This window comes from Sinohyriopsis cumingii, unplaced genomic scaffold (assembly GCF_028554795.1).
Source record: "Sinohyriopsis cumingii isolate HCF-2022 unplaced genomic scaffold, ASM2855479v2 utg000229l, whole genome shotgun sequence".
Taxonomy (NCBI): Eukaryota; Metazoa; Mollusca; class Bivalvia; order Unionida; family Unionidae; genus Sinohyriopsis; species Sinohyriopsis cumingii.
The window spans coordinates 3,727,622-3,741,313 of record NW_028315879.1 but is presented as its reverse complement, the minus strand read 5'-3'; the positions used below and the strand labels follow the sequence as shown (position 1 = coordinate 3,741,313).

General features: G+C 32.2%; 1 protein-coding gene across 2 annotated transcripts in view; it reads left to right on the top strand.

The window, feature by feature from the left end:
• Positions 1-13,692, top strand: part of LOC149774456 (uncharacterized) — a 45,391-nt gene that overhangs the window by 29,223 nt on the left and 2,476 nt on the right. The window contains exons 8-16 of one of the 2 annotated variants that reach the window (XM_089945310.1): positions 1,835-2,006; positions 2,679-2,989; positions 4,409-4,606; positions 6,280-6,426; positions 7,440-7,611; positions 8,072-8,385; positions 8,956-9,153; positions 10,685-10,831; positions 11,594-11,765. In XM_089945310.1, the coding sequence (XP_089801436.1) occupies positions 1,835-2,006; positions 2,679-2,989; positions 4,409-4,606; positions 6,280-6,426; positions 7,440-7,611; positions 8,072-8,385; positions 8,956-9,153; positions 10,685-10,831; positions 11,594-11,765 (1,831 nt within the window). The remainder of the gene's footprint in view (positions 1-1,834; positions 2,007-2,678; positions 2,990-4,408; positions 4,607-6,279; positions 6,427-7,439; positions 7,612-8,071; positions 8,386-8,955; positions 9,154-10,684; positions 10,832-11,593; positions 11,766-13,692) is intronic. The other variant, XM_089945311.1, reaches the window with a different exon arrangement.

The following is a 13,692-nucleotide window of genomic DNA, read 5'->3' as shown; positions in this document are numbered from 1 at the left end:
GTCGAAGAGGGAAGGATGAAAGAGGAGGAGGAAAGAAGAAAAAAAGAAGAGGAGGAAAAGGCGAGAGGAAATTTCAGAATCCCAGAGACAGAAAATTGGGATTCTGAAGCCACTTATCCCACCTCTGCACTCCCAAGAAAAAAGGTAAAAGGAAATTGGGGAAGAAGAGGTGTGTGTGGTGCCGGGCCTGGAAAGTGCCATCATTAACCAGGTGTCACTGGAGTTCAAAAACAAACAGCCCTTTTCAGGGCTACCCAATACTCTAGAAAAGAAATAGTAATCGATTTGCCAATGTGTGAATGTAGAGTAGTGTAAATATAAACACTGACTCTTTTTGCTAGTGTGAGTGTATAAGTTTATGTATATGATTGTGTGTTAATAATCGCTAGCATAGGTTAGTGTGGATAGTAGATTACTGGGATTTGATTTTAATGATTTGGGTGTGTGGATGGTAGATTTTGGGTTAGTTTATTGTTGGTTAGAGTATGTGAATAGTAGATGATATGAAATGAGAAAAGTAGGGGATGTTTTCCTTCACGTACGCGCGTTTTAAGTAATAATCTAGGTAAGATCAATTTTGTTTTAGTTGGATGTTTTCCATCACGTCCTCGCTTTCACTATAAGAACCCACAGTATTCGTCGTTCGCACCATTCTAAGGAATAAAAAAAAGAAGATGGAAGTGTCCCCACTGTTCAGTGATTTAAGGCATGTTTATTTTTGGATGGTGGATGGTGAATATGGAGTTGGAAAGATTGAAAGAGATTGGAGGTTAAGAACCAGTGTGCACTACGTGAACGAACTAAAATTAGCCAGGGAGATGATAGAAGGATTAATTGAAGAAGAAGTGAAGAGACTGAGAGGGCTAATAAATCCCCCTTATGTCAGAGTGGGGACATTAAAAGAGGCCCTGGAGAAGGTAGAAGAACTAAGAAGGTTCTTGGAAGAGATAGAAAAAAGGTCAGAGAGGCCCTTTGTCAAAAGGAGTGTTGAAAGATTGAAAAAAGGGAAGAAAAGATGAGAAAGGTGATAGATGAAGAAGTGGAGAAAATAAAGGACAGGTGGGCAAAAGATAGAAAAGAAGAAGAAAATAGAAAGAAAAAGGAAGAACTAGAGAAACTGAACGCTAACTGGATAAAAATCCAACAGAAGTTCCGAGCCATGGGTCACCCGGACTGGATACCGGAAATGAAAAGAAGAAGAAGAAGAAAGGAATCATGGAAAAAATAAGGGGATGGATAAAGAAGTGGAGGAGTTAGAAGAAGAAGAAGAAGAAGAAGAAGAAGGAGAAGAAGAAGAAGAAACCCAAAGGCCCTTTTCAGGGCCACCCACATTTCTCGAAAAGAGATTGACTTTCAATTGCCTACCCTTTTTTATTTTTTTATTTTTTTAAAAAAAATTCCATGTTAAATTCCCCTTGTCCCTAGACAGACCCAAACTATAGTTGCATGTTCCATTCCCCTTGTCCCTAGACAGACCCACACTCTATTCACATGTTAAATTCCCCTTGTCCCTAGAGTGCCGCGACAATATTTCCCATGTTAAATTTACATAGTCCCCAGAGTGCCGGGACCCTGTTTTGAATGGTAAGTCCCATTGTCCCTAGATCGCCCCTATTTACTACTTATATAGATGAAAAAAAAAATGAAATGTTAGTCGTATTCAGTGTTATGACACTCTTTACTTCTAGAATATTTAGGGACTTTTAGAGACACAAATAACGTCTAAGAGTGATAAAGAATGAGTATTGGTACTTACTACATATATTCAATGATGCATCCTTCACCTTCAGTTACACACAATTTCCATTCATATTCTACATTTCGTAATCAATAGTTCAACTTTTTATCACCTGTCAATCGAGACATCCGTGGATTCATAAGCCACCCAAGACTGAAAGATCAGATCCACTGTGTTGTATTCGTACTTGATGCAAGCACGGTGCAAGTTGTTTCCAAAACAATTTGGAACAAGCTCAACCAGTTTCAAACTGGACTCAACAGAAAAGGTAAACATACATTTTTCGTTGCGTTATAATAGCGATAACTTTAAAATATTATATATATATATATATATATATATATATATATATATATATATATATATATATATATATATATATATATATATATATATATATATATCTATATATATCTATATATATATATATATATATATATATATATATATATATATATATATATATATATATATATATATATATATATATATATATATATATATATATATATATGTTTCTAACGAAGAATTTGATGTCGATTAGATCTCAAATAGTATGTTTATGTAAATGCTTTTAGACATTATATTGGAACAAGCGTATACAAATGTTAGGACGTTGAAAATACTGTACATTCGATCTCTGTTAATATAAAAATGTGATTGAACCAAATATTTGTCATCAAATTAACTGCTTTGAAATACATTACTTGTTCTTCATATAAATGATAACAAAGAATGGTAAAAAAGGAACATTTAAATACACGAGAATTTTTTTTTATACATAAACAGATATTAATAAGTATGTGGTATATATATATATATATATATATATATATATATATATATATATATATATATATATATATATATATATATATATATATATGTATAAAGATAGAGAGTTACGGGATGAAGTAAATGATATCAAACATAATTGCAGAAATTCCAAAGGTTATCGTCTTAACAAAGATCGACACACTGTCTAACGCTGTTAATCAGGACGTGTCCAAAGTCTTTCAATGTCCGAAGGTCAAAAAGGCAGTAGAAAATGTATCTGGAACACTTGGCGTGCCACAAAATAATGTCTGGCCCATCAAAAACTATGAGACTGAGGTGTGTCTGAACGAAAAGGTCGACAGCCTGGTACTTCTGGCTCTTGATCAGATACTTGGATTTGCAAACGACTTTTTGATAAAGAAAGAAGCATCATTTCACATTGATCCTTGGAGGGAATCATTATTTACTCATGAGGTAATGAAACGTAAATGGATCCTGACTTTTTGTTTTCCTTTGTTCTTGGCGACATATTTAATTCTGACTATGTTTTATTTATTTATAAGTTTTCACTTTCCCGAATGTTGTACAGATTCAAGAATTAAAGACAAGATATTTGAATCTACTTCTTACACATCCGGTCGGCATATATATGCATGGTATCATAGAAATGCATGAAATATTTATACCTAAAAGATTAAAATCAATATTGGGTTCACAAAGCGCCTCATTAAAAATTCTTGATATTAATTATCAGCCATTCTCGCGAATGTCTCATATGTCATATAACATCTGATAATTTGCGTCTGAATCAAATGCAATAGACTGATCCGACTGTCAGTTAAACTGGTAAAGTGCCATGAGACTTAAAACATTTTCTTTCCTCCTTAAAATAATAGTTGGGGTAAAATGGTTTGGTAGCGATTTCGAATAAATAAGAGTACGGCATGTACAAATATTGAAGACTTCAGATATTTAATATTTTGTATAGGTCAACACTGCATTGGAGCCATCACGATCAACAAAACACAAAAATAATTCATTTGAAAAACTCTGCATTGACTTTCCTAGCAATTAGATGTCTTTAACATAAGTAGAAAGTCTACATCTATTAGCTGTTATTGCATCCTACTGTACTATCCACATCATCGTTAAGCAATTTTCGCTGAATGTTCAGAGTGGGTTTGAAATTACGAATGTTATTTGCATTTAAACATAAAGCAGCTTTTTAAAGTCAAAAGAGTAAATAAAATTTGCATTGAGTTAAATTCTAGACTTTTTCGGAGGCCGAAATATGAATGTATCGGTTGGTTCAGGAATGGTCACTTGCAAAAAGTATTCCATTTATGTTTTTGAAATGTAACTATCTAAAGAAAACACAACGTAAACTAAACTGATGTTGTTCATTGACTGTTTCAGTTAGTGCATAGCATAGGTGGGATAATACTGGTGGATCTGAATATATTACTATCGAAAGGGATTTCATCAAATTGTCCTAGAATGAACTAAATAAATAAGAAACCAAATTAGTGAAGTCTTACATTTAAAGGCATATACTTAAAAATAATATCAGGGTATAATTTAGCAATTTATAATTAAGCAAGACACAAATGATTACACATTCTAATTTGTTGGGAATGTGAGGCTGTAATTGGATACTATGTTAAAAATAACTGGAAGTATGTACGTTTTTTAACATTCACGATTTGAATAGCAACAACTAAAGCATTGCTAAAATTACAAGTTGTCACGAATAACGTGTGTTCTGGAAACATTTGCTAATTTGTTTTGAATCTCTGCGCTGGTTCATTTATTAATTCCACATAGCGAAACTAGAATATGGATTCAACAACAAATCATAAATCGCAGATTAACTATTTGTCCCTTGGTATATAGGCTCGAGCAAATCTGATGGCTAGAATAGAGAGTTTCAGTCCATCGCCTTCATTAGAAGTCTTTGAAGCAAGGATTCTGATGATCGGGCCAGTTGGAGCAGGGAAGTCCAGTTTCTTTAACACCATAAACTCCATTTTCAATGATCGGATCACCAATCAGAGTAACACTGGTAGCGCTGCTAGCAGTCTTACAACTGTGGTAAAGTTGATATCATTAATTTAAAGTTGACTTCGTAAATTTAAACATTAGGACAGCTATGATACCCATTGCAGTATATTTCACCAATAGAGATTGCATTATTTACACGTTTGGGTTTAATATTTAACCTAATTGAAATGTATTATTTTGGGAAATTCATAATAGGTATCAACGATTGCCATAAGAGACGGTCTAATTAGATTTGTCTGTGTTGGATGGTATTATGTCTGTCCTGATACACTTATTATAAAAGCAGAAATATTAACCCGATATTTTAACATTAAAGATATAACTGTGAACAAGAACCAAATAAGTAAAATATGTCGCAACATTTAGAAGCCTTGTGAAACATATTCAAACTTCTCAGGTTCTAGTGCCGATCTCTATAAGACATAAATGAATTAGTGTTGTCATTCTATTAAATATAGCATAATGTGACTTGGTGAAAAGAAATTTTTAAAACTTTTGAATAATCTCAGCACTTCGTTTGCATTATCAGCTGAATACAATTATGTGAGGTTATTGTAAGAAAGAGATTTTGCTAGTAATTAGCACCCATCAGGATCTGTTTTGAGTGAAAATGTTTCCGATTTTTCATTAGGTTCCAGCGCACCTTCAGGACACTATAATATCTTGACGGATAAAGGCCATTCTGGCCATCGAAAAACTTGAATTTTTTTATTTTTATCTTTATGATCTCTGCTACAATTTGTGTATCTTATGTAGGTACGGTGCTAAAGCGAGTCTTCCAACGTGTCATATGCTGTAAGAGATTCATTCGTTGGACTTAACTTAATGGTGATTGAAATTGCGAAAAGGGGGATTCTGTTTTGTTATTTCCTGGTGAAATTGTTATAAAATATGTCGTATTCGATTCAGGGGGATAAATGGATATATATATATATATATATATATATATATATATATATATATATATATATATATATATATATATATATATATATATATATATATATATATATATATATATATATATATATATATATATATATTACATGTTACAAGCATGGAATCGTAAAGTCATGATCTTTACAGATATTGGACAATGGCACATACACCAAAATGAATAGTGTAGGCACTCAATAATTAAAATGATGATTATCATCTTGTTTTGAATTCATATTGCAATTATTAATTGGGTGGGAAAATATAACTTTTGAATAATAATTAATTTTGTAAACCGTTATACGTATATATTACATACTTAGAATAGATAAACTTAAAGCGAATATTAACATTTGCAGTAACATTAGATAACCCATACAACAAAATAGTTAATCATTAATTTCTTGTTAAGTTATGTGTTGCCTTAGAGATGGGAATTTTGAATGGTTTTGATAGTCCTTTGATTTCATGGTTCTTTGATATTCAGATGTTTCTGTTTAGTGCGATAAGGTACAAACATTTATGAATATATCTTGGTTTTACTTGCGTCGAAATTATTGAGTTTGCTCTAGTTGTATTGATTGCTTCTTGTGTCCTTTTTCCTAAACCACATATCTTATAGAATAAACGTAATTAAAAGCAAGAAACATCTACTCCAAAAGTACGATCTGGCTTAAGGATCAAACACTCACATTGTATTGTGTATTTAAAGCCAGTCGAAATGTATCGTAATCCAACTAAGTTCCATGCCCATTTTCTTTATGTAGTATCGACAATACAAGGTTCAGTCTGGTAGGACTGGAGAAGCGTTAAACTTTCGTCTCTGTGACACCTGTGGCATAGAAGAGACAAAAGGCCCAAGTTTGACTGATCTGCTTTACCTTTTGGATGGGAATGTTCCAGACGGTTACCAGGTATGCTTCAGTAATGCAGGGTAGACAGGTTGCATTAGTTTCTCTAATGTCCTTAATATATTTCGTATTAGTCTGCCTTGTACGCAGACTTCTGAGAATATAAAATGTAAATATGTTGTTGTTCTTTTTTACTATTAATGTGGTCATTGCTGCTTTTAACGTGTACGAGTTATGTTTCATTAAAAGGATTTATTATTAAAGTTTTGTTATCTAGGATAAATGATATACGACGTTTGAAAATTCCACAAGAAACAATCCAATTGAAGCCACAAGGTTTGTTAGTGTAGAAATTTCTTTTTGATTTATAAATAAATGATTTCTGAGATCAGTGTTTCACATTTAATTTTATTAAATTCACATTACCGTTACAAAAAAAAAAAAACAAGTCTCATTTTCAAAATAACCTGACAGGTCTTTGAATGGCATGCATAAATAAATGTAGTACTTAAATACTTGTCATAAATGTGATATGAGAAAAACTTACAATATCTTATTTTTGTCTAAATAAATATCCAATTCTACATATCATGTAAATTTGTCAACACAAATGCAAACTGATAAGGCCTATATGCTAGAAGTATTTGAAGTAAAACAAATCCTAATCTAATATCATGCAGCGTTTCTGTAACAGATAAAGATTACCAAGTACATTTAGTAGCTGTATTTACAAGTAAAAGTACCATCCATGCGTAAAATGGAGGTAGTATATCGTCTCTACATGACCAATTTATTTTTTATAACATTAAAGCATGAAAACATTTGTACTTCCGCATACAAGTCTAACCAGTTTTATATTCTTGTAACATCGTGGCATGAACATTTCAAATACTGCTTTGGGGGTTTACTTTGTAGCGTGATGAGGTGAATATTTGCACTTCTCCACAGAATATTTACCCGTTTAAGTCGTCATGAAAAGACACGGCAAAATTACTTAATGTAAATAGGTATTTGTAATTGATATCGGCAGGTATTCGTAAAAACATGTTCGATTTATACCATTCCTTATCTCTTAGTTCAATCCTTCATCTCCGATCGATCCCAAGATTCCCGGATTCATTAAGCGTCCATGCATCAAAGATCAGATTCACTGTGTGGTATTTGTGTTTGATGCAAATACGGTGGAACTTGTTCCCCAGTCAGTCTGGACAAAAATCAATAAACTTCAAAATCAACTTAACAAAAGAGGTATGTAGCTATTTTGTGTTTGTGCATGTAGTTGTACAATTCAATAGACTCAGTAAAATAAACGTTTGCCTTTGAGTTATTTATTTAATGTTGTAAAGAATGTATCTGATAAAAAATTAAGACAATACAGTTTTATCAATGTAATTGGTTCAAATTGTATTTTATCGTGCAACAAGACCTATAATATTATTCCACCACTTCATAAATCGACAAATATTTAAATTTAATTCACCCCTCAACATGGGAGCTCTTGTTACAGAACAAAGTTATATTTTAGTATTATTATTTGTAAATCAAGAACAATATTCCTTATAGATCATGGTATGTGTATTTATTTTCAAATGGTTTAAAGTTTGAAAGTTTCAAAAAAAGTGCATTATAAAGAGAAGTAGATAAACGCTAGATCAAAATGAGAAAGTAAATATTTTGCTTCTTTTAAAGTTTGCACATTGTTTAATAGAAATCCCCAAAGCTGTTGTCCTGACAAAGATTGATAAACTTTCTGTGACTGTGGATGAAGATTTAACTAGAGTCTTTGAAAGTAAGGAGGTCAAAAAGGCAGTGGAGAAGATGTCCGATACGATTGGTCTGCCACGACAAAATATCTGGCCAATCAAAAACTACGAGAATGAGATATATATGAACGAGAAAGTCAACATCCTAGCACTTGGTGCACTCAATCAGATCCTTGGATTTGCAAGGGACTTTTTAACTAAGAAAGAATCATTGCTTTCTTTTGTACCTTGGAGAGAATCGCAACCTTTCACACGTGAGGTAGATTTCAATAGACGGATTTACATTATTTACTTTCTCAAGTTCTTACACTAATTGTAGTTTTTGTTCACATTTCATCAGGACTCCTACTTACCAATAAACTAATAATACCATAAAGGAATCATGTTCTGAAATACATAGAACAGGTCTGCCATGATTGTCAACTCGATCGCAATATTTGTTTTTATATTTGCAATTTTAAAATGACAGGTTTGGAAACATTTTACTGCTGCCAAGATTACATTTTCCGTCTTTGTAATAATGGCACATATAATAAAAGTTTGAACTCCTGAGAGGGATAATGAACAGTATGATTTTTGTTTGTTTTGTTTCTTGGTGTTGTTTGCTCTTCGTAAAACAAAATTCAAAATATATATGACCCATTTCAGAAAAATGCTTCTTCTAATGTCAGGGAACACACCGATTATAGTATCCTAGAAAAAGAGACATAATAAGCAATATGTGTTTAATTTTGCGAGGAATACTCATGATATCGCTGAATGAAGGCATTACCTTTAGGTGTGACCACGAACTTTCTCTAAAAAGTAGAATTTGATTACTTACTTACAGAACAGGATAACATTATTAGACAAAATAGAAAACTACAGTCCACCGCCGGTCACGAAGCTCTCTCAGGCAAGGATTCTTATGATCGGGCCAGTACAAGCGGGGAAGTCTAGCTTCTGCAATACCATTAGTTCAATCTTTGCTGACCGAATTACCCGTCGCAGTGTGAGTGGTAGTACACCAAGCGGCGTCACAAAAGAGGTACAATAATTTCCCCAACATTGGTATAGAATGGTGTACCATTATTAAAAAGCATAACACAATAAAACAACACAAAAACAATTTGTTTGCAACTTCTTATGATACACAGTGAAACATAGCCAATGACCAGTTTAATCATTGAAAGCCGAATATTATACAATGTCTGCGTTTAGCACAAACCTGACACTTATACATTTGGTCGTCTTGTGAAATAACATGAATATCTATCCTTTGAATGCAATTGTGCGTGTAAATATTCCACTAGCATATGTCATTAATTTAAAGCAAGAATATGTTGTTACTGTATTTAGCCATATATCTGGACTGAACTGATTATTGTTCAGATGTTGATAGCCAGGCAGTATATGCTGGTGGAGTAAACCCTAGTGCAAAATTTGAACACATGTATCAATGCTGAATGACAAGTAAATTCGGAACAAAATCTGTAACAGAAATGAACTTAATTGCATCAGGTTATTGATAGTTTCAAACAAATCATTATTTTATTTTTCTAGGTCTCCTTCAAACTAGGGCAATACTTTTGTTTTTCAATGGCTTCGTTTAGAACCTCTTACAACAGTTTACAGCCCATTTCGTTCATCACTTTCCTCACCAACCTTTCTCAGGTCAGATTTGGTCTTCCATTTTTTCCCTTCATACTTTCATAGCATCGCCGTTGTCATTAGTCTCTCGTATGGTCGTCACCGTGCATGGCCTATCCATGTTAAGTACTATTCGTTCATTTCCTATATGAACGATACTTCTCTATAATATTTAAAAACTTTTCGTTTCTGATACTATTTGGTCATCAGCTTAAAACTTTATCGCTAAATATTATATCTTCAAAATATTGTATACCCCCAAACGGAAAACAATATCTACCTACTTTTGTCATAATTTTCTTCCTTGTTCAAGAATTACTTTTAAACTTGAATATATTTGTCAAATTGAATGATACATGCCACTTCTTTACGATAGGGCATATGGAAATAATGAAGGATATTAGTGTTACTAATAACAGCATTGCACTGTAAACATTATAATTGATAGTTTAACATTCTCTTTTATGTTGATGTCCTCTGTCGTATATAGTGTTTAACACGACTGTTTCATTTTCCATAACGTTTTCTTTTAAAAAGAAACATTTCTGTCAATTCAAGCAATGGATGTTCATATCTGTATTTAAGCAAGAACTTTGAATCCTAACGTGTTAGTCACTGGAAAAGATTGATAGTATCAGTCTCTTTGCTGTAAATTAATCAATATACCTCTGTTTTATAGTGTAAGCATACAATTTAGTGCATTCAGCTGTATGTGTTTTTCCCCTTGAGCTTCTTAATCTACAGCATAATTCATGAAGCAAACCTGATAAAACATTGCATTTGATGTTGGTGGATAAATCATTTATTGTTGAACAGATTAACACAGCAAAACATTAATACAGTTATAACAAACAGAAACATATCATATGGAAGTAAGTAATAATTTATGTACGTTAGTACAGAGATTATAAACCTTTAAACCCTTTCAGTATCGACAATTCCAGTTTCGGTCTGGAAGAACAGGGAAAGGGCTTAAATTTTGTCTCTGCGATACATGTGGCATAGAAGAAAGGTTTGGTCCTGATGCGACAGAGATGGTTTACCTTGTGGATGGAAATATCCCTGACGGGTACGAGGTTGGTGTCAATGTTTCATATGAGGGTAGTTATTGAATGCAGGAATAATCTATCTTACTATATATATATATATATATATATATATATATATATATATATATATATATATATATATATATATATATATATATATATATATATATATATATATATATATATATATATATATATATATGTGTGTGTGTGTGTGTGTGTGTGTGTGTGTTTCGTACCAGGTCAAAGTTAGTAGTCAGTAGAATAGACATTTGTATATGCCGAATGAGCCTGTTTAGTGTAGTCTGAAATATTACATTTTTACCGCCATCAGCAGAAATGCACAAAACTCGCAGCTTCAAAGTAAAGAATTGACAAATAGTCAGAAGCAGATGATAATGCAGTTTAAAAAAGATTTAAGTAGCAGAAAAAGTTTGTGCAAACTCTAGAATTTAGGTTCCAGAAGTTACTTGTTAAGTGTTTCATGAAAGAATGTCAAAAACAAACAGCAAACAATTTACTAAACTTATTACTAATGCTTCTAACAGAGTCTGTCCAAGGATATACCCATTGCCTACTTAATACAGTGATATATATATATATATATATATATATATATATATATATATATATATATATATATATATATATATTTATATATATATTAAAGTTTTGTATGCTTTTGGTTTGTTGTAAAACTAGACGCTTTATGCTATGATCATAAAAGGTCCGTATTGTTGTATGCTGAAAATGATAAATGATCATTTTCTTTCTCTAATTTTAAAACAGTTCAATCCTTCATCGCCCATCACTCCCGATTACTCTGGATTTATACACCAACCAGGGCTGAAGGAAATGGTTCACTGCGTGGTATTTGTGTTTGATGGAAGTATGTTGAAACGTATTCCTCAATCCGTGTGGGATAAACTCAATCATCTACTTTCGAGAATTAACAAAAAGGGTACAATACATATTTGTTGAACAGTATTTGACGCAAGTTTTACTACTACACGCGATGCACTCTCTTACTTTAAAGGCCATGATGAATCGAAATTTATACAATATCAAAAAACAAAAAATTGAAAAAAATTACAGTAGTGCAAATTATTACAAGCTATCTTAATATTATTATCTCACATCAATATTATGATATTATAGATAGAGTTGTAGTTGGTACTTAACAATTAGCACAGTTGCTTGTTTTACTAGCATAGTTATACCTATGGAACGTGTTCTGATAAAATAGCTGTATCTGTCTGCGAAAGCGATGTTTAGGATGAAAGTATATTATGTATTTAATCTACATGGTTTAATAACATAACGAAGCATTTGATATAGGTTTCTCAGAAATGTCCATTTCGTATTATTATAATTTTAATTAAGCTCTGTCGTATAAATAATAAGAAAGCAGGTGTTCTTTTTACAGTTCGTTTCTTTTAAACCTTGTTTAAATACAACTGTGTACCCTATTTAACTTTTCGTTTATATTCTGGTGTCAAAGTTTGAGTTCTGATTATCGCAAAGTTGCAGTTCGGTCCACTCGTTATCGAATGCACAAGACGATCACTGATCAGATATAAATCGATACACTGACAATGTTGGGGAAACATTAGTCCGAGAACCATTAGAAATGCATGCATTGTTTTGACACAATCCACCAATTTGCCTGGTTTGCTTTTACCTTTTTAAAAACAAACATTTATCTTCTGTTTATTCATTATTTTATTTTATTAGTACTTGTATTGTCCAAAAAACCATAAACATTTATGACACTTCTGATTCATATTTTTTCTTTATATTTGAAATAATAAAGAATTTAATAATGTTTTTACTATTCTTTAATTTGAAATATTTGTTGGATTCAAGTGTTAGTTTTGATCTTGAACTAAATGGGATTGCAGCCGTTTTAAGATTTCAAGACCCCCATTTATCTCTTTTGTCATGAGTATATTTTAAATGTGTCACATTCAAACCAATGTTTCGATCCTATTTTAACGTCAATCATGTCCCTCAATCTTGAAGAGTCGTGATTATTTCATTGAAACAGCCTGCTGAGCCATCGGATATAATGGTAGCATCGGCGGTATTGGACCCAACGGATGCCTATCTGAACTTTAGTTCCTAAAAATCTATAATATTGTAATTTGTTTTTTGTTTTCTGCCCTAGTGTGTCAGAGATTGTTCCTATCTAAAGTACCAACAGGGGTTATTGGGATATGGGTAATTTGTTACTGTATTCTCTATTAAATAGTTTCAATAAAGATTAAGATTCTTTCTTCAAAAGGTTATTTTTAACTTCCCTGTTAGCTGCCCTGAGTTTAAATTTTGCAAAATATCTCTTCGAATCTGTGAGTTGTTTATAAAAAGTTATTTATTTTTTACATGTTTGGTTCCCTTTCTTGACTCACCGCCTCATTTGTACCTAACTGGCTTATTTGAGCTATAGATAATGGGCAATGATTGTACCACTGTATATGCGGTTCACTTCAAAATGCTCTATTTATGTAGGTATAGACTTAAGACATTATAATTGCTGTAAACCTGTAACTGAATCGTAGGACAGCATTTTACCATCATATTTGCAATAATATTGTGATGGATGCCCTTGTCAGTAACCACGAACGGATCATGCGATCAAGTAAACTGGACATGTGATAAATATGACCAGAAGCTATCTTGAGCGATTCAGCTTGATATAAAATTCTGCCGTTTCATGTACTGATTTGTACAGAATGTTTGAAATTGGCTAATCATTCCCTGATTAGAAACGATATTAGGACGCTGAGAGTTGTTGCCATGAACGTGCTTCTCTGTCAGTAGCATTTGAAAGACGTTATTATGATGCTATATATATATATATATATATATATATATATATATATATATAT